General features: G+C 41.0%; 2 protein-coding genes across 5 annotated transcripts; one reads left to right on the top strand and one right to left on the bottom strand.

The window, feature by feature from the left end:
• Nucleotides 1-94: 94 nt before the first annotated feature.
• On the bottom strand, nucleotides 95-2,372 carry LOC135497631 (CDGSH iron-sulfur domain-containing protein 2 homolog). 2 transcript variants are annotated; one of them, XM_064787455.1, is made up of 3 exons: nucleotides 2,227-2,372; nucleotides 1,344-1,555; nucleotides 95-1,057 (listed from the first exon to the last, which is right to left on the bottom strand). In XM_064787455.1, the coding sequence occupies exons 1-3, from the start codon at nucleotides 2,321-2,323 to the stop codon at nucleotides 971-973; spliced, it is 396 nt and encodes a 131-aa protein (XP_064643525.1). In that variant the 5' UTR covers nucleotides 2,324-2,372; the 3' UTR covers nucleotides 95-970. The 2 variants fall into 2 exon arrangements, with proteins under 2 accessions (XP_064643525.1, XP_064643534.1); XM_064787464.1 differs by lacking the exon at nucleotides 2,227-2,372 and adding an exon at nucleotides 1,999-2,101.
• Nucleotides 2,373-6,587: 4,215 nt separating this feature from the next.
• LOC135484082 (leucine-rich repeat-containing protein 45-like) lies at nucleotides 6,588-14,726 on the top strand. 3 transcript variants are annotated; one of them, XM_064765186.1, is made up of 17 exons: nucleotides 6,588-6,675; nucleotides 7,327-7,453; nucleotides 7,872-8,029; nucleotides 8,286-8,347; nucleotides 8,622-8,692; nucleotides 8,929-9,107; nucleotides 9,249-9,377; nucleotides 9,578-9,690; nucleotides 10,004-10,140; nucleotides 10,420-10,555; nucleotides 10,928-11,005; nucleotides 11,258-11,369; nucleotides 11,574-11,644; nucleotides 11,964-12,149; nucleotides 12,373-12,546; nucleotides 12,880-13,027; nucleotides 13,192-14,726. In XM_064765186.1, exons 2-17 carry the CDS (start codon nucleotides 7,368-7,370, stop codon nucleotides 13,356-13,358), a joined length of 2,007 nt encoding a protein of 668 aa, XP_064621256.1. In that variant the 5' UTR covers nucleotides 6,588-6,675; nucleotides 7,327-7,367; the 3' UTR covers nucleotides 13,359-14,726. The 3 variants fall into 3 exon arrangements, with proteins under 3 accessions (XP_064621256.1, XP_064621273.1, XP_064621265.1); XM_064765203.1 differs by having other exon boundaries at nucleotides 6,601-6,658; XM_064765195.1 differs by lacking the exon at nucleotides 6,588-6,675 and adding an exon at nucleotides 6,850-6,952.
• Nucleotides 14,727-20,832: the final 6,106 nt, after the last annotated feature.

Genomic DNA, 20,832 nt, shown 5'->3' with positions numbered 1-20,832 from the left:
TTGCAATGACGCAATAAAACTCCTTTCACCACTCGGTGCAAATTACAGCATACAAATTTAAGAGTTCATAAAGAAGAAAACACTTCACTTCATCTGTTTTCAAATTGTCAAATCTTTATTCAGAAAACATGAAGTATATTCTTTACATCTCGATGTATGATCGCCCAATTTACAAAGGACATACAATAACACAAATTTTAATCAAAAATGTTTACATATTAATAGATTCCAAACATTTTACAGCCTTCATTAACATAAAATGCCTCATAAATACAAAGCAGCAGGGAGTTCATGTCAATGTCGTACAGGATTACATTACAACCCGATTTAATGTTAGATTACATGAACATCCAATATCAACAGATAACTCCTTGTATTATCTTGCAGTCGCACCATAATAAGCAATGTACATGTACATGCACAGCTGGTAATGAAGTCCTGAATACCATTACTACAACTGCATGAACTGATGGATAATTGACACAAATCTGATATCCCACCCTGAATTCAGTGTACCGGTACTACATACTAAACCTACTGAAACTATCCATGGGCCCAAAGGGTTTTTAAACTCTAGATTTGATGTCAACAATTACAAGAGTAGAACAGGAAAAACCAATTTTAAAATTTTTGGAATTTCCTTTACCTCCGGAGAAGTATTAGCACATACATGTATACAAAGCAAATTAGTGTTTTGATCAAAGCAAGCTTCTCATTTGATTATGGTATAATACTTTACCACTGCATAGCTAGATGAGTGACATAATATAGTAGTCCAGTTACAGTCTATACCTGAGTTGTGGACTATGTTACATTTCACTCTGGCTGCTGCGACTTGTCAAGAATAGTCAATAAATTTATTAATCATGTCCTCGGGACAGCCAATGTAAGGACTAAGAGTACAGTGATCATGGAAGCTAGGAGCATCCACAAAACATTGATATGACAATGGATACCACAGCAAAATAATCTATGAAGATTTCTTAATGATGAGAGGTCCAACGTTATCACAGCAGTTTTTGTTATGTTGATTGTGAGAGCCATCACAATACGGGAACTGAAAAAAAGAAAGAAACATGGAATCATATAAGCATTTTGTAACAAGAGTATCCCTGACTGATAACCAAAATCGGTATGCATCACCCAGTATTAAAGGTGGCGGAAGGTTACTTTTTCTTACAGGAGTATGTATTTTATTCATAGTAATGATTCACGCAATAAACACACTATTCTCCTTGAATATGCCCTATGAGGCAAGGCATAACAGGGATGCTGAATATGTAAGGTAGTTGACATTTCAATCAGGTAGTAGTACGAGTTCTTGCATCTTGCATGTCGCTTACCTTCTTTGATCTCCAGCACCGACAGAAAGCAGCTTTCTCACCAATGTCCTCAATGTCAACAGTATCTGCTACCTTTTCAATGTTCTTCTTGATATCCGGGTTGACACAAGCAGCCTTCTTATCACTGCATCCTGGAGCAAAGGCTCTGGCTGTGACGAATATTAGAAAGGAAATTGTTCCAACCAGAGGAACAAGTGCAACCCAGTCTTTCCCTGGAAAAAAGCAAGGGACACTTCATAGTAGTCACATCAATTTCAATACATGCAAAATGGACCCAATCTGACCCAAAACCCAATGTTAATCGTAGAGTATATTGGGACCTCCATTGTCATTGAGTCCATAACACCAGGCACCAGGCAGTGCAGTATGGTATCCTTTGTCCTTCAATATTGGCAAATGGTTTTAGTCTAATGCCCTCCCCGATCCCCCCCCCCATGCATTGTGCATGGCATGGCCATGATCGAGCTATATAAACAACTGTGCATGATGAACTATTATTGTTGAAAGTGTTCAAAGTGGGTCACCTTCATTATGCAAATATTGCAATCGAATATTAACTACTAAATTAAATAGCATCAATCAATCAATCGTGCATTTATAAAGCATGTCATGAGGTTCAGTAGTGAATAAAGATGCTTTCAAAGAGCACAGCTACCTTGCAAGTTGCTGAAGAGACCCATGATAATGATAAACCTGCAAAAATAGGTAGTAAATGTGTGCTATGAGCGGGTACTTCTAAACCATGAACCGGAATCCGGAACTCCGGAACTCCGGGTTGTTCCAACGAATACACTTTTCGATTAGAAATTTGCTCTGCAATCAGGATCAGCACCATGACACTTCGTTGATTGGTGCTTGATAGGTCAACCACTGAGATAAGTACCTGTCATTTCGGCAAAATCGCCAAACGTTGATGGGATTGGCAGATTTTTGAGATAATTTGGCAGAATTTCGCGAAAAAATTGAGCTACAACTCCCATCTTGAATTATCTTTGGGTAGTATCGGTCGTTTCGCTTCCTGAGGTTTTCGCCCCCAGTGGTTTCGCTCCCTGGGACTTTTTGTTGGGATTGAAAACCTTGCCCGTATACAAAGAATTAGATTTAGATTTGTTGGAATTCATAGATAAACTCCACATGTACTATTCACTGCATTTGCTGGAAAGTACAGGTGTCAAAGAAGTGCTTTCCAGGGTTGTCAAACCAAATGCACATAACGCACTAAAAAAGAATACTCTGAGACAAGACCACTAATGAATATTCATAGGTTGGAGGGTCCAGGCTACGGAAGCGTATTAGTGCCAACAAAAAAAAATTAAAAACTATCTCATACGTACGACTAATTAAGTCGTTCGTTCGAGTTAGTATCGCATTCGTTCGACTTTCTATCTCATTCGTTCGACTTTCTATCTCATTCGTTTGAGTTAGTATCTCATACATATGAGATAATAACTCATACGTACGACTTATCATCGCATACGTACGACTTATTATCTCATACGTATGAGATATTATCTCATACGTATGAGTTATTATCTCATACGTATGACTTATCATCTATGAGTTATTATCTCATACGTATGAGATAATATCTCATACGTACGACTTATCATCTCATACGTACGACTTATTATCTCATACGTATAAGATAGTATCTCATACGTATGAGTTATTATCTCAATATGTACGACTTATTATCTCATACGTACGACTTATTATCTCATACGTACGACTTATTATCTCATACGTATGAGTTATTATCTTATACGTATGAGTTATTATCTCATACGTACGACTTATTATCTCATACGTATGAGTTATTATCTCATACGTATGAGTTATTATCTCATACGTAGTTGAATACATGTGGACTCTCAGTCTCGCCACCAGAGGGCCTCCGCTACGCTACGCGTATAGCCGCCATTTTGATTCTCACCACGTGCGCACCGATTTTTGCTTGTCCTGTCGATCGGCTCTGATTAGCTCAGCATCTGTACAGTTTGGTAGGTATTGTCAGTCCAGATGGCCAGGTCAATATGAAGAGAACGCCCAATATTAATATTGTCTCTCAGATACCTGGGAAACGCACGAGATTGAGAGCATCTCAGTTTCAAATTTTTTGCGGAGGAGGTCCCCCATTAGGCCTAGACCCCCCGCCAAAGTTCGCGCCTGCGGTGCTCACATATTCGGGCTTCGCCCTCAATAGAGCCCCCCCCCCCCCCCCCCGTCCAGCTACGCTGGATCCGCCCCTGTAGTCTGTACAAACGATGTCTCTTATAGGCCTAGGCCGATCATATCTTGATGAGGATCATGGAATGAAGTGACACAACTGTGTAGTTATAAATCTCAAGCCTCAAGAACCGACACACTCTCGTCTTTTATTCAACATATATAGGGCCTATATTTATATTCAATATTCTGAGTTTGAAAATATATATATCGAAGTTGGCGGTGCGGGTTACTGATCAAGATTGTATAGGCCTACGTTTATTGTTTCAGGTGATGGCCGGAGAGGAGAAAAACAAACTGAGGTGTCGAGTGTGGCTACGTTCCGCCTACTCTCAAGTTTGCTCAGGTGAAGCCTCTGATAAAGAAACCATCTCTTGATAAAGACATCCTCAGCAATTATCGGCCAGTTTCCAATCTCACCTTTGTATCAAAGCTCGTTGAAAAGGTGGTGGCTTGTCGTTTGCATGAGCACATGTCGTCGAATGGTCTGTTTGATACCAATCAGTCTGCATACCGTAAGTGCCATAGCACCGAGACAGTTCTACTGAAGATTACGGATGACATTCTTACAGGCATGGACAATGGAAATGAGGCAATTCTTGTCCTTCTTGATCTCTCTGCCGCATTCGATACTGTCGACCACAGTATTCTCATTGACAGGTTGCAGCAGAGACTTGGTCTAAAAGACACTGTGTTGAGGTGGTTTTCATCCTATCTCCATGGCAGGACACTGTCGGTTGCTGTTGGTGGTTGTTGCTCTGAGCCGATCTCCCTTCACTTCGGTGTGCCTCAGGGCTCTGTGTTGGGACCCATTCTCTTCACCATCTACAACTTGCCACTTGGTGATGTCATGCGGAACTGGACCATTCCTTTTCAATTGTACGCTGACGACAACCAACTTATAAATTTCATGAGGTGTGGTGATGTTGGAGAGTGGTGTGGTTGTTTCCCGCACTGAGGATTGCATATCGGGGGTTGGGGATTGGCTTGTTGCAAACAAACTTGCTTTAAATGCTCCAAAGACGGATATGCTGAACATTGTATCGCTAAGAAGGACAGGTTCAGTTCAAGGTATCACTGTAAATGGAGTCTGGGTCCCTACGTCAAGCATGTGAAGGATCTTGGTGTTTGGCTGGATGAGGGCATGAGCATGCAAGCTCAGATAAGAAATGTTTGCAAGGCCGCCAATTTTAGCTTATATAAGATAGGTAGGATCAGAAAGTATCTTAATCAGCCTTGTACTGAGCGGCTTGTTCATGCCCTTGTCACGTCAAAACTTGATTACAATAACGGGCTACTATACGGATTGCCTAAAAGATCCCTTGTTCCTCTCCAACTGTTACAGAATCGAGCTGCGAGGCTGGTCAGTAGAAAACGGAAGCGTGAGCATATCACACCCGTGCTAAAAGAACTGCACTGGCTTCCGATTGAGGCACGTGTTCAGTTCAAGGTGCTACTTCACTGTTTCAAGGTGCTCCACGGACTGGCCCCTGGTTATCTCCATCTACCTCTCGAAAAAACTGTTCGTCATACGAGGTCCTCATCTAGTGTCAGGTTGCTAGCAAAACGCACCAGGACCTCGTATGGCGACAGAGCCTTTTCTGCATGTGCCCCCTTCCTATGGAACCAGCTCCCCTCTGAAATCAAATCAATCCAAAGTACCAATATTTTCTCCTTCAAGCGTCAGCTGAAGGCATGGCTATTCCGTGGAGCTTTTTGAGGAGTAGCGCCTTGAACACGTTTTTTCACGGTGGTAAGGCGCTCTATATAAATTTTACATTACATTACAAGGCCGTTTTGTATGCACTTCAAGTGCATGAACTTGTAACCATGAAGTTTCCCTGCCGCCTCCAAATCTTTCATTATAAACAAAGCAACGTCAAGTATGTCAGCCTTATTCTTGCGTCTGCATAAGCCAGACTTGGAGAGGATCCGGTTCAAGGTCCGGAGACTGAGTATGATGCCGTCGACATGAGCTAGTGTTTTTATAATCTCTTTGTAATTGAGCCCCAGATAGAAATAGACGCGCACCTTGTCACCAACGGCGTCCGCCATTTTAGAATTCGACAGAACCAGATCCGTATGGTGTATAGTAACTGGTACGTATGAGATAACAAGTCGTACGTATGAGATAACAAGTAGTACGTGTGAGATAACAAGTCGTACGTATGAGATAACAAGTCGTACGTATGAGATAATAAGTCGTACGTATAAGATGATAAGTCGTACGTATAAGATAATAAGTCGTACGTCTGAGATAATAAGTCGTACGTATGAGATAACAAGTCGTACGTATGAGATAATAAGTCGTACGTATGAGATAACAAGTCGTACGTATGGGATGATAAGTCGTACGTATGAGATAAAAGTCGTACGTATAAGATAATAAGTCGTACGTATGAGATAACAAGTCGTACGTATGAGTCAATAAGTCAAACGAATGCGATAATAAGCCGTACGTATGAGTTAGTTTTTTATTTTTTTTGTTGGCACTAATACGCTTCCGTACCAGGCCTATCTATTAGACGAGTGCATGTTTTTTACTCTCAAGTACATATTTGGAGAGGTATTGAAAAAATATTTGTTGTGGCAAGTCTACAGATATAAAGAAATTATTTGATGAAAAAATTAATTTCGAATTTTGCTAATTGGGTAATAGGGGGCGTGTTTTGAGTTTTTTCTGCCAGTTGGCTGAAAAGAGTGGAAATATCAAAGTCTGTCTAATTTGTCGATTAAAAAAAAATTTCCGTGGTCAATCACCATTTTATTTTTCACCATTTACTTGCCCGACTGTCCGGAATAACATAATCTAAATTTCAGATTCACAACACCACGCGTTCTTTGATGCGTCGCGGTCAAACATTGACAATTTAACTGCTAAAAGGCTTAAAAAATCAATTGTGGTCTTGTCTCCTCTAGGAGCAAACCGATAGGATTGGCCAGTCTAATCGATCACGCGTGGGGTACCATCGAGCGGTTGGCGTGTCAGCGACCTGAAACGACAACCACAACGATCACCAAAAGAGTTTCAAAATGGCGTCCCCGGTTTTAGAAACAATTTTTTGGAAGAAAAACATCGATATTACTCGGTAAATTGCTACAAAAGGTATTGTTGCGTGACATTCGAAAAACATAAAAACACCTTTACCTGTCGAAATGCTAAACTGAAGTGGATCCGCGCGTGTAATTAGCCTATTTGGGCGATTTTCGTCGAAATCTCTGCCCAACACCGTTGCTCTTTTGTTTTTTTCAGTAGGGCAGGTTTGATCATGTCAGCGTGACTGACTTTTTGTAGGAGTGTAATGTTCTTGAGTGGTTAAGGTGTGTTGTAGTGCAACAGTGTGGACGTAGCTATAAGAGTGGCCTCATTACTGAGGAGTGTGGTGGGTATCTTAATTTATATAGATAGACCATGATAAATGATAATGATAGAGTCGCACTGATTAGTGATAACTGAAAGAAGGCAAAGACAAAGTGAAACTATAGATTCATGCACTTGATTGGGAACAAGGTTTATATAGTGTTGCATTGCAGCTCTGACGGTTTTACATTACTGTGATACTGATATGACGCGACGTCTTCGTAAACGTTGTTCCCAATCCCAATCAAGTGCATGAATCTATAATTATATTTTATAAAGTAATGTCAACATGATGAGACTGTGCCAGACTGCCCATGCCATGGACATGCTCTTCGACTTACTATTAGCAGTCCTGTTAGCATGTGTAAACTCAGGGTATGTGGTTTTCTATTCCAGGTAGCTGTTTGTCCTGTTTATGGTATTGGAGGCAATTAATCATGGAAGAGTTCAAGCATCATTATCTTCGCCTCTGTAAGGAGTATCATATTGACACACAAGATTGTGTATTAAAACAGCTTAACAGGTTGGTGGCATAATCTAGCTGTGCATTCTACTTATTGGCTGAATTTTCTATTTGCTTGTTTTTGTTTTGGTACTTTGCCAACATTAGTTAAAGTGTTTATTATACTAGGCCTACTTTTAGTTTCACAACTTTTATTGTTGAAGCAGTAATTTTCGTAACAAGTGCATGCCTGGTGACTTCTAATCAATACTGTCTTGGCCTGGGCCCCATTTTTTCGCTGTTGTGAAAAAATCTTTCTTAAGATTTTAGCTATAAAGTATACTGTAATATCATAATCGAAGAGCAAGCAATTTGAACTGTAGAAAAAATGCTGGTTGTGTGTATTCTTATTTTTCTTGCATCTGTTTGAAATTATATCACCTGTATTGAAAAAAAGATAGTGAAAAAATTCTTCAGGAAAGGCAATTCTCTGTTTCAGTGCTTCTGGTGGGAGTCCAACTAAACATGGGAGAACATCACTCAATCTATCCACAAACAGCCTGACACCAAAAACATGTGCCGTGCTTGGAAAGCTGCTAGCTACTGATCGAATGTTCAGTGAAATAAGACTAAATGACTGCATGATCACTGAAGATGGTAAGCCTGATTAAAAATCAAAACGCCTTCTTCTTTTTTTAGTGATTTCACTAAAAAACGAAAAATCTGCTGTTATCATTGACGTCACTTCTTATAATAATTTGGTTATTGTAAGCTTTTTTGAAAAATTTCCTCAGTCCTAAATGAGCTGTACTGTCAAGGGAACATTATTTATAATGTTGTTGTATCTAACATTCTGATGCTACTGGTATCTATGTATGACTGATTAGTGAATGCTTCCAATCTCTTTGTCCAGGAATCAAGGTAATAGCCCATGGTCTTTCTTCAAACGTGGCTTGCCAAAAGCTCTATCTGAAGGTAAGTGTTTGCTTCTCAGCATGTACATTCTCTTCAAGTGCCTATCATGTAGAACAGGGTACTGAGTTTGCCAGCTAGCTGTGAATTCTGAGCCCAGGGCCTGTTTCTGACTAGAGGGGGCATCAGTTTCATGGTCCAACTGCTGTTATACTGTTTTATCCATTTGACGATTCTTTTTGAACCAACGATGCTACCAGTGCTGGCCTCGAAAATGTTTGCGATAGTATTATGCATGGTTGTTTTCCATTTAATTAACACTTAATTTCTTCTTCAGGGCAACAATATTCGTGCATCCGGTGCCGAGGCGCTGGGAAAGATGCTTCGAGACAACACAACATTAACCCAGTAAGTCCTGAAGTCATTGATAATTTGTAGAAATTACAAACGCAAAATTGTAAAATTACACGAGCAAGTCTAAAGTTTCCATCACTTCCTACACATTTTCAGGTAATCAATCACTGATTTTAGTTAAGAAAATTTGTATTAAGTCAAAAATTTACAATTTTGCAAGGAAATCAAATGAAATTAAGGCTCCAATTTTCTTTCATGCAACTTGTAAACATTTGTTGTTTTGATTCCAGTCTCTGCCTAGAATGGAACTCCCTTGGAATGTTGGAGAATTCTTTTTCCATATTCTGCGATGGACTAGCAGCCAATACCTCACTGTTTTCCCTTGACCTCAGAAACAATCAAATCAGCCATGACGGTGCTACCGAACTGTCTCAAGCACTCAAAAGAAACAGTACACTTCTACATCTTGGTAAGATATTTTCCTCTGTTCTGTTTTAGAGATATTAAATTGACTGTGGGACTGTCTACATTATACACGTGTGATTCTTAACACCATACTACACTCACTTTCATTTTGGTTTCATGATCGTATTTATTGTTTTCCTTCCAGATCTCCGTTGGAATAACGTTGGCATCATTGGAGGCCGGTCCCTCCTGTGTATGTTAGAGACCAACAAGACACTCAGCAAGCTGGATCTTGCTGGGAATAATGTGCCAGTTGACATATCAAAGGCCATAGGTGAGAGACCATCTCAAAATATACGGATTCCAAAAATCGACACCAGTTTAGTTCCTCCTAGAAGTTCTCTGAAAGATGATGAAGAGGCCAATATTTGAAATCAGTTTTTCATTGTTGTTTCATTGTCTTACCTTCAACAGAAAACAAAATTTGTGTCCCAATATTTAAAATCTGTTTTAAGATGTTTTGTTTTATTTCAGACACGGCGATCCTGGCCAACTCAGACCACCAGGCGCTTGCCAATGAGTACCAGTCTCGTCAGAACATGCTTGGGAGAGAGCTCACGTCATTGAAGAAGGAGAAACAGAGTCAGGTACGACGATTGATGTCCATACAAAATGCACTTGATCTGACTATTTACTGATAATTTGTTCAGCCTGATCTTTTTGCATGGGGTGAACATGTGTATTTTGAGGTGTGAACATTCGAAAGTTTTGTTGGAGAATGCATCTATTGCAGAAATTTTAAAATGGAAGAAGAATCTGAAAGTTATGTTTCAGGCAAGTTGTCAGACATTGAAATTCTTATTTTTAGGTCAACTTTATGAAAAACAATACATTTTCAACTACCACGAATCCCACTGGAATAATTTCATGGTGGTAATTATATCCTATCATCGTTTCTAGATGGTTAATCTGATGGATACACTAGATAAACAGGAAGAGAGCCTGAGACGAACTCAGAGGTCATCAGGTCATAAGATTGGACAGCTACAGGCAGCATTGGAAGAGAGGAAGACCGCATTCAATTCATTGGCTGCCAAGTATGGATATTCTTATCAGTAGGGCTTAGAGACAGTCATCTCCAGACCTACAACCCTGAATTTACCATCAAATAGTTTCAATACTTTTTCCAAATGAAGGGTATGCTCCCCTCCCCAAAGGCTTCTTCTGCATGTGCGGAAGAAATATCCAGTGCTAGCTTTTCACAACTTGGCAAATCTGCAAAACATGACTTTAGCAGTCCAACTTGGTCAGATTTAGTATAGATGAAATAAAATTGCGTATTTTGCCAATGTCTGAACCCAGCTTAAATATTTCAGGTTGTCTATGGTTGAGTCCGAGCTAGCTGTGTCTGAAGTGCAGAATAATGATTACCAGACGATTGTGCTGAAGGTGAAGCAGGAACAGGAGGATAGCAAAGAGAGGCATATGACGGAGCTGAGAAGGGAAAGAGAGGTTCGTTACAATACAAGTTATTTGAAAATCTAATATTCCTATGCTGGTAACTTCCTTTATCTTAACTCTCCCTTAATGGTTGAGTCTTGAACACAGTTGCCAGGCATAAGCTTGGAGCCTCCCATGTGTTTTAGATAAGTTTATGGACTCCTCTGCTGTGAGTATGTTTGATCTTGGAGCAGAGTCAGAACCTGGAGGGTCAGGATGACACAGGTGCTGGTAATGTAATTTGTTCTGTTCTACAGTTGAGTTCTTTCAAATATGATGCCAGTTGAACATTTGGTGGAGTCTCCATTCTAGATGTGAGTCTTGGATTGCCGAACACAGCACTTAGGGCTGTTCTTAGCATTTCATTTGATTAAATCTTTCCAGGGACACCAGTTAACAGAGACAAAGCTCCTGAAGGAAGTGACCGAATTCATGGAAAAGAACTCCACGCTAGAAAACAAGGCAAGTATTGAGTGTTTGACATGACTTCGATACGACTTTATACATGTAGAATGGAATTGTGCATTTGTTTTGATGAATGTGATTGATGAGTCATGAAAAGCATGACTAACAAAATTGTTCTTCCAGCAAGTGTGAATTGTGTGAAGTATGCGTGTGTACTGTGAGATAGTATAGACACCTATTGATGACTTAGTGTAACTTAATCTGGCCCATTTGGCTCCTCCTTCTCAACAATTGTCTTTTTTGTTTCAGCTTGATGAAGTGGAGAGAAAGTGTAAGGTCCAACAAGAACAGATCTATGACCTGAAAGAACAGCTGACACACAATCAGGCCGACCTCAAGTTGAAAGCATCACACTTTGAAGGTATGGCTTGTAATTATTGATATTCCTTGTTTTATCAATTAGTTGGGTATCCTACATGATTGTGTGACCCCATATCACAACATCAAACAACTCTCCCATAACCCTTTGTTAGGGGTCACATGTTCATCAAATTGGAGGTCAGCAAATTGGACAACTTTCAGCAATCGATTGAAGTTGTATCATAAGAATAGTTCCATCTTTCAGAGAAAGTTCATCATGAGAAACAGAAATACAAAGATGCACTTCGAGAAATGGAAGAGCTCCAGCAAAGAGAGGTATTCACACTTCCTTATTGCAATAATTGATCTCTCTTGTGAGATAGTTCCTGCATTCCTGCAGTATGCTTCCCCTGAAGTGTTAAGTGGCCTACTTCTGTTTCAAAGTTAAAACTACTACTGGTAGTTAGACTGAGAAAATGAGCTTCCGGCTTTAATATTCCAAACAACTCTCTCTCAGGGCTTTCAAAATGAATGACAGTGACACGACATACAGTTAACCAACCCTCAATCGGTTATGTCATCAGTATGCTTTGGGCCTCAAGTAGCTCGTCATGCTCTTCATGCAACAATGAACTGGAAGTGAATTGTTTTTCAGATCAGCAGATGTCAACAGGACTGTGGCGAATCCGAGAAGACGTTGAAAGATCGTATCCAGAAGTTGGAGAACAACCGGTTGGAGCTTGAGGAGGAGATTAGCCGGATGAAGAATGTCCATGTGGCCGACCGGTTACAGAATGAAGAGCATCTGATGATCACTAAACAGAAGATTAGACAAGAAGAGGTAAGAGTGATAGACGCCTCCCATATTGATTATATTTTACCTCTGCGTCTCTGCTGAAATACGTGTCGATGGTTGGGAGGCGTCGCATATGGAAATCGGTCAACTCGTTGAAGTTACAGCATCATGGTTGAAATGATTTTATGTCAATGTCACAATGACACTCGACTCACTTAGTCATCTGTTAACATGTCATCTCTGTACGCCTTTTGTGGTTGTGTTTCAGGAGCAGAGATGTAAACAATATGAAGAGAAGATCCGTCTGCTGCAACAGTCCAAGGATGAGACCCAAAGTCATGCCAACATGTTGTCAGGGACAGTCCAAGATCTGCAGAGCAAGAACAGTGGTCTGGTCCTTGAGAATGAGGCTTTGAAGAGGAAGATTGAAGGTTTTCAAAATGTAACTTGATCGTCTATTCTGGGTTGTTACTTTTTCATGCAATTGTAAAGGTCTATTGTTTTCTACATCAAAATCCTGGATGGAACTGAAGTTCATTTTATTTTTCACATACAAGTACATGTAGTTTAAATCCAATATTTTCAAAATACCCATTCAAATGTTCTGAATTTACCTGTACCATATCGTGCACAGCTCTGTGCATACATGTATGTGGAACTATTTGTCTGCATCAAGCCAACCAGTACGATTTTACAATAAAAAGTCAACGAAAAGTTTGATTCATTCATAGACATGGAATGCAGACTCAACATATTCCTGTTTCTTTGTTTCTAGGAACTTGCAGGCAAGAACAGTGAGATGATGACAGAGGTTGGTAAGGTCCGGCTCGAGATGGCGCAGCGGATGAACAAACTGGAGGCAGAGAATCAAACACAATCAGAGCTACGCGACAAGATGCACAACCTTGACCAGCAACTTACAGGTGTGTGATGCAATATAAAGTTAGCACAGAAGTTTTTCAAGCTCAGAAACATATCTTCTAAAATTTGAATTTGGTGTTACTATGATAAATACTTAACCCTGAAACATGCATGAATCTCAGTCCCAACTCTCCTTAAATCACCATCCCTTGTCTTCTGTTATCAGAGCAAACTGTAAGAAACCGGGATGCCATCCATGCCAAAGAGAGAGAAATCACTGAACTCCAGGAACGATTGAAATCAAAAGAAACCGAAATCCAGCGAATGAGAGAAGATGAGGCCCAGCGTGCTAGCGTCCTCCAGCAAGCAATACTCAATTATGTCAAACATTGAGAGAATTGAACGAGTAGAGATAGAGACAGAGCAATGACGCACTCAAAAACTTTCTATCTGTGAATCTTTCATGTTCTTGATTGAATGCGTGTACTCTAACAACAGCTGAATGATTGGCACTTTGTTTTAATTGATGCTGGTAACTGCCTCCGATTGATTTACTGGTATGTGACCAAGGCTGACCCCTTCCTGGAGAAGGCGAAACAGTTGGTCACTGAGAAGATTAAAACATTATTTTGCTCAATCAGCGTTTGAGACAAATGGCAGCATTAGCCCAGCTAAGCATTGTTTCCTTCAACAAATTCAATTTACATGAGTAGCCTTAATATTAGGCATCAGCATTATTGCTAATGCCAATTTAGCAACCCCGGGCCCATGTCTATGTGAACGTTGTTGGGTGTTTTCCAAATTCTTATGATACAAATGTATTGGCCCTAAGCTATCTGTGGGTACTTCTAGTTTTTAATTCCAAATGTTTACATCTGGCAAATCATACCATGTATTAAAAGAGAATGCATATCAGACTTTGATTCACATACCAAGAGAGAATTTATATTTGTTGACAAAAATGCAGTAGGTTGGAGCGACCAATTTGTAAGCACTTGTAAACTTTGTATAACAGAGAGAAAGTTCCGTCCAAATCAACTCGCATGTTTTTGATGTTGTGTACTTTTCATCATACATGTAGCATTGATTTATGATTGTAAACCGACTCAAAATGTGACATCATTTTGTTTGTACTGCTCAAAGGTCTTCCAAGTTCCACAATCAAATTTTGTTGTTGTTGGCACAGATTGTTCAAAGTCACTAGAGGCGTAGAGTCTGCTGGTAGTGGGATACCGTTAACCGGCAAAGTTGGGGGATCTAGGGAATTTATTTCAAAATACTGTGTATCTGACCTTTTAGATTTTAGATGTAGATACATGTATGACTACATGTGTACGTATTAGGAAATGTATAGGCATTATCTTGAATTTGTGAAGTATTTAAAGTAGCTCTAACTTATGATTTTTCAAACATAGGATTCGGTGCAATTTTTTTCCATTAACTATCCTTCATTTTGTGTGATATTCTCATCATGCTACTACATGCTTACTCACTTGGGGCTGCAGTGGGACGCCTTTGGCCCACCTTTATATACCCATGGCATTGGTAAAACAAGGTTGTCTTGAGTCTAAGTCCATAGACTGAAAATGCTTTGAAAGACTATTCTGATGGCCAGATGGATTGCCTTGCACCAGTTCTACCTGTTTTCAAATAGTAATTTTCTCGAAACTGTTCATTGATAATATATTTCTAAAAGTATTTTTCTCAATATGTGCATTTTTTATGTCTCTTGGTTGATTGGAAATTAATAAATGTAATGTCAACACTAGTATTTGATTTAAAATGTTTTTCGTTGTTGTTTTGCTGCAATTTCACTATCTTAGTCAGACAGACAAGTTTATTTGCGACTATTCTCCTATTCCTCCCATTGTGTTTTGCCTAATGTCCATTAGGCGTGGCTATTGTTTGCATATCCCATTCATGAATATTGGCTAGACTATTGTCTTGACCTCCGAAGACAGGTTGTGACAACACGACTACCCCTACCGTAAACTGCCACCTGGATGTGCTACATGTGTATTTTTGAATTGCGGTCGTTTCGCTTCATGACGTTTTCGCCCTCAGTCGTTTTGCTCCAAATCGTAGTCGTTTTGCTCCTTGGGACTTGGGGGTGGTTTTGCATCAGAGTCAACATTTAGGACAAGTGGCGCATGTGCTTTTTTCTGCGGATAACCGTACGGACGAGGTTTACCGCGATGACTGATGTGAACGCTCATCACCTTACGCAGAGGTACAAGGACCGGCCAAAGACCAACGGACGTTAAAATCGTGTGTTGGTTTCAAAAGCATCCTAAGGATGCTTAATCGCCAGTGAAGACCATAAACTGTTCATATCAGTTTTTCCTGGCCTACGTCTCTTCGACGTTGCCGTCCGTTGCGGACACTGTAGGAAGTGGTGCCAAAGAAGTAACTTTTCTCCAAAAGCATCCAATGGACGCTAAATCGTCCATAAGACTTTGACTGTTTGAATCAGATCTCTAAGCATCTCTTTCACGGACGCTGCTACTTTTCTCCAAAAGCATTCATTATGGCCGCTAAATCGTCCATATATAACATCTCATACTTTAGTCTGTTTGAATCTGGTTTCTCTTTATCTCTTTGACGGACGCTGCCGTCCAATGGACGCTAAATCGCCAGTAAGACATGAATTGCAAACTCATATAAATGTCTCCCAAAGAGGCCTGATCAGCTAGCATTGGCTTTTCTTGTCCATCACTTCAGACGAGGGCTGTCCAATGGACGTTAAATCGCCCATACGACTGATTGAGAAATAATAGTGTTTGACTGTGGATCGGCTGGTCACGGGATCGATTCCCGGTGAATCTGCCGCAGTTTTCTCCATTTTTCTTCCTTTCTTTTTTAGCGTGAGTCTTTTTCATTGAAACGACCTCGTACGACCGGCACCGGCACATATCGTCGGTAATGATGGAGAGAGCGGTAGCCGATACATATTCTGCATAGTTCACAAGCAGTTCATTGTGCTCATGACGTGACGAGAGCAAATCTCACGGGTGGGGCGGAAATCCACCATATTGCTGATATCATCGGCGCCAACTACTATTTCTTTCAAAACTATTTATTGCTGACCCTGCTGACCTCGATTTTTAAAAACTTTAAAAACGGCAATTAAAACGTTAAATCAACTGCAAAGATAATCATTAATATCACTGAGGTATATAAATACGATATGTTGAGAAAAATCTGTACAACTATCGAAATATACGATTACTTGGAACTATTTCGGCAAAGTACTCTGCCACCTGCGAGACCCTGTCACAATTGCGGCGCGCTCGTTTGCATACCGCATATAAGAGGCGAATAAAATCACCAACACAGCATGAAAGCCTTGACGGTTCAGCGCCAAGAGTGTTTGACTGTGGATCGGCTGGTCACGGGTTCGACTCCCGGTGAATCTGCCGCAGCTTTTTTCTTTTTTTCTTCTTCCTTATCTTGTTATCTAATCATCCATGTACAAGATGTCAACATTTTCATTATTATCATTATCATACCCCGCATCCAAACTGCAGCATATTATACTGATTCCGAGCGTTCGAGTACTACCGAGGATGGTTCGAATCGGCAGCTGGTATTTTCGAGGATGCATCGGGGCAAAAAAATATTAGTGTCGGACCGTGACTTTTCCAATCAGAATTAGTCAAAGGGCACCCTGAGCTTCAGGCTTTTTATACTCCTTCGTCATATCGGGAGGCGTGGGAGGATATTGAAAACCACTGGTGCCTGGATGGTTAAAGGGGTACGCCGGTCGTTGACATATTGGTCCAATTATATCTAGTTCCTACTTCTAACGCCAAGCAACTCCAATAGTCAGTAGTCGCACGCTCGAGCGCTATCTGATGTATACAATAGGTACACACGTATAAGTTTTAACGATCGCTGCATGTTAGTTCAGGCTATATGTCCACTGGGTTTGTCATATGAGAATACATGAACTAGGAGGTAGATGTATTGTTTCAATCATCGCAAATCTGCCTAAATCGGCAAGTTTTCTCAGGTACCGGTGCGGCAGTGGCGTGCGTCTCTTTCATTGAAACGACCTCGTACGACCGGCACCGGCACATATCGTCGGTAATGATGGAGAGAGCGGTAGCCGATACATATTCTGCATAGTTCACAAGCAGTTCATTGTGCTCATGACGTGACGAGAGCAAATCTCACGGGTGGGGCGGAAATCCACCATATTGCTGATATCATCGGCGCCAACTACTATTTCTTTCAAAACTATTTATTGCTGACCCTGCTGACCTCGATTTTTAAAAACTTTAAAAACGGCAATTAAAACGTTAAATCAACTGCAAAGATAATCATTAATATCACTGAGGTATATAAATACGAAATGTTGAGAAAAATCTGTACAACTATCGAAATATACGATTACTTGGAACTATTTCGGCAAAGTACTCTGCCACCTGCGAGACCCTGTCACAATTGCGGCGCGCTCGTTTGCATACCGCATATAAGAGGCGAATAAAATCACCAACACAGCATGAAAGCCTTGACGGTTCAGCGCCAAGAGTGTTTGACTGTGGATCGGCTGGTCACGGGTTCGACTCCCGGTGAATCTGCCGCAGCTTTTTTCTTTTTTTCTTCTTCCTCATCTTGTTATCTAATCATCCATGTACAAGATGTCAACATTTTCATTATTATCATTATCATACCCCGCATCCAAACTGCAGCATATTATACTGATTCCGAGCGTTCGAGTACTACCGAGGATGGTTCGAATCGGCAGCTGGTATTTTCGAGGATGCATCGGGGCAAAAAAATATTAGTGTCGGACCGTGACTTTTCCAATCAGAATTAGTCAAAGGGCACCCTGAGCTTCAGGCTTTTTATACTCCTTCGTCATATCGGGAGGCGTGGGAGGATATTGAAAACCACTGGTGCCTGGATGGTTAAAGGGGTACGCCGGTCGTTGACATATTGGTCCAATTATATCTAGTTCCTACTTCTAACGCTAAGCAACTCCAATAGTCAGTAGTCGCACGCTCGAGCGCTATCTGATGTATACAATAGGTACACACGTATAAGTTTTAACGATCGCTGCATGTTAGTTCAGGCTATATGTCCACTGGGTTTGTCATATGAGAATACATGAACTAGGAGGTAGATGTATTGTTTCAATCATCGCAAATCTGCCTAAATCGGCAAGTTTTCTCAGGTACCGGTGCGGCAGTGGCGTGCGTCTCTTTCATTGAAACGACCTCGTACGACCGGCACCGGCACATATCGTCGGTAATGATGGAGAGAGCGGTAGCCGATACATATTCTGCATAGTTCACAAGCAGTTCATTGTGCTCATGACGTGACGAGAGCAAATCTCACGGGTGGGGCGGAAATCCACCATATTGCTGATATCATCGGCGCCAACTACTATTTCTTTCAAAACTACTTATTGCTGACCCTGCTGACCTCGATTTTTAAAAACTTTAAAAACGGCAATTAAAACGTTAAATCAACTGCAAAGATAATCATTAATATCACTGAGGTATATAAATACGATATGTTGAGAAAAATCTGTACAACTATCGAAATATACGATTGCTTGGAACTATTTCGGCAAAGTACTCTGCCACCTGCGAGACCCTGTCACAATTGCGGCGCGCTCGTTTGCATACCGCATATAAGAGGCGAATAAAATCACCAACACAGCATGAAAGCCTTGACGGTTCAGCGCCAAGAGTGTTTGACTGTGGATCGGCTGGTCACGGGTTCGACTCCCGGTGAATCTGCCGCAGCTTTTTTCTTTTTTTCTTCTTCCTTATCTTGTTATCTAATCATCCATGTACAAGATGTCAACATTTTCATTATTATCATTATCATACCCCGCATCCAAACTGCAGCATATTATACTGATTCCGAGCGTTCGAGTACTACCGAGGATGGTTCGAATCGGCAGCTGGTATTTTCGAGGATGCATCGGGGCAAAAAAATATTAGTGTCGGACCGTGACTTTTCCAATCAGAATTAGTCAAAGGGCACCCTGAGCTTCAGGCTTTTTATACTCCTTCGTCATATCGGGAGGCGTGGGAGGATATTGAAAACCACTGGTGCCTGGATGGTTAAAGGGGTACGCCGGTCGTTGACATATTGGTCCAATTATATCTAGTTCCTACTTCTAACGCCAAGCAACTCCAATAGTCAGTAGTCGCACGCTCGAGCGCTATCTGATGTATACAATAGGTACACACGTATAAGTTTTAACGATCGCTGCATGTTAGTTCAGGCTATATGTCCACTGGGTTTGTCATATGAGAATACATGGACTAGGAGGTAGATGTATTGTTTCAATCATCGCAAATCTGCCTAAATCGGCAAGTTTTCTCAGGTACCGGTGCGGCAGTGGCGTGCGTCTCTTTCATTGAAACGACCTCGTACGACCGGCACCGGCACATATCGTCGGTAATGATGGAGAGAGCGGTAGCCGATACATTGGGTGATATGAATAAAGACTAGCAAATGCTTTTACTCCGGTTTTGTACAGGAAGGCCTAGTGTAAATGTACATGGAGATTTAGATAAAAGCATTTCCTAGTCTTTATTCATATCACCCATATTCTGCATAGTTCACAAGCAGTTCATTGTGCTCATGACGTGACGAGAGCAAATCTCACGGGTGGGGCGGAAATCCACCATATTGCTGATATCATCGGCGCCAACTACTATTTCTTTCAAAACTACTTATTGCTGACCCTGCTGACCTCGATTTTTAAAAACTTTAAAAACGGCAATTAAAACGTTAAATCAACTGCAAAGATAATCATTAATATCACTGAGGTATATAAATACGATATGTTGAGAAAAATCTGTACAACTATCGAAATATACGATTACTTGGAACTATTTCGGCAAAGTACTCTGCCACCTGCGAGACCCTGTCACAATTGCGGCGCGCTCGTTTGCATACCGCATATAAGAGGCGAATAAAATCACCAACACAGCATGAAAGCCTTGACGGTTCAGCGCCAAGAGTGTTTGACTGTGGATCGGCTGGTCACGGGTTCGACTCCCGGTGAATCTGCCGCAGCTTTTTTCTTTTTTTCTTCTTCCTCATCTTGTTATCTGATCATCCATGTACAAGATGTCAACATTTTCATTATTATCATTATCATACCCCGCATCCAAACTGATTCCGAGCGTTCGAGTACTACCGAGGATGGTTCGAATCGGCAGCTGGTATTTTCGAGGATGCATCGGGGCAAAAAAATATTAGTGTCGGACCGTGACTTTTCCAATCAGAATTAGTCAAAGGGCACCCTGAGCTTCAGGCTTTTTATACTCCTTCGGCATATCGGGAGGCGTGGGAGGATATTGAAAACCACTGGTGCCTGGATGGTTAAAGGGGTACGCCGGTCGTTGACATATTGGTCCAATTATATCTAGTTCCTACTTCTAACGCCAAGCAACTCCAATAGTCAGTAGTCGCACGCTCGAGCGCTATCTGATGTATACAATAGGTACACACGTATAAGTTTTAACGATCGCTGCATGTTAGTTCAGGCTATATGTCCACTGGGTTTGTCATATGAGAATACATGAACTAGGAGGTAGATGTATTGTTTCAATCATCGCAAATCTGCCTAAATCGGCAAGTTTTCTCAGGTACCGGTGCGGCAGTGGCGTGCGTCTCTTTCATTGAAACGACCTCGTACGACCGGCACCGGCACATATCGTCGGTAATGATGGAGAGAGCGGTAGCCGATACATTGGGTGATATGAATAAAGACTAGCAAATGCTTTTACTCCGGTTTTGTACAGGAAGGCCTAGTGTAAATGTACATGGAGATTTAGATAAAAGCATTTCCTAGTCTTTATTCATATCACCCATATTCTGCACAGTTCACAAGCAG

This window comes from Lineus longissimus, chromosome 1 (genome assembly GCF_910592395.1).
Source record: "Lineus longissimus chromosome 1, tnLinLong1.2, whole genome shotgun sequence".
Lineage (NCBI taxonomy): Eukaryota > Metazoa > Nemertea > Pilidiophora > Heteronemertea > Lineidae > Lineus > Lineus longissimus.
The sequence above is the reverse complement of the archived record's forward strand: the minus strand, read 5'-3'. Positions and strand labels throughout refer to the sequence as shown.

Coding starts and splice junctions, on each gene's coding strand:
- LOC135497631 (XM_064787455.1), bottom strand. CDS start 2,323: ATGGGAGTTGTAGCTCAATTTTTTCGCGAAATTCTGCCAAATTATCTC. Junction 1,556..2,226: donor CGATTTTGCCGAAATGACAG/GTACTTATCTCA, acceptor GCTTTTTTCCAG/GGAAAGACTGGGTTGCACTT. Junction 1,058..1,343: donor GGTGCTGGAGATCAAAGAAG/GTAAGCGACATG, acceptor TCTTTTTTTCAG/TTCCCGTATTGTGATGGCTC.
- LOC135484082 (XM_064765186.1), top strand. CDS start 7,368: ATGGAAGAGTTCAAGCATCATTATCTTCGCCTCTGTAAGGAGTATCAT. Junction 8,030..8,285: donor CTGCATGATCACTGAAGATG/GTAAGCCTGATT, acceptor CTCTTTGTCCAG/GAATCAAGGTAATAGCCCAT. Junction 9,378..9,577: donor TGACATATCAAAGGCCATAG/GTGAGAGACCAT, acceptor GTTTTATTTCAG/ACACGGCGATCCTGGCCAAC.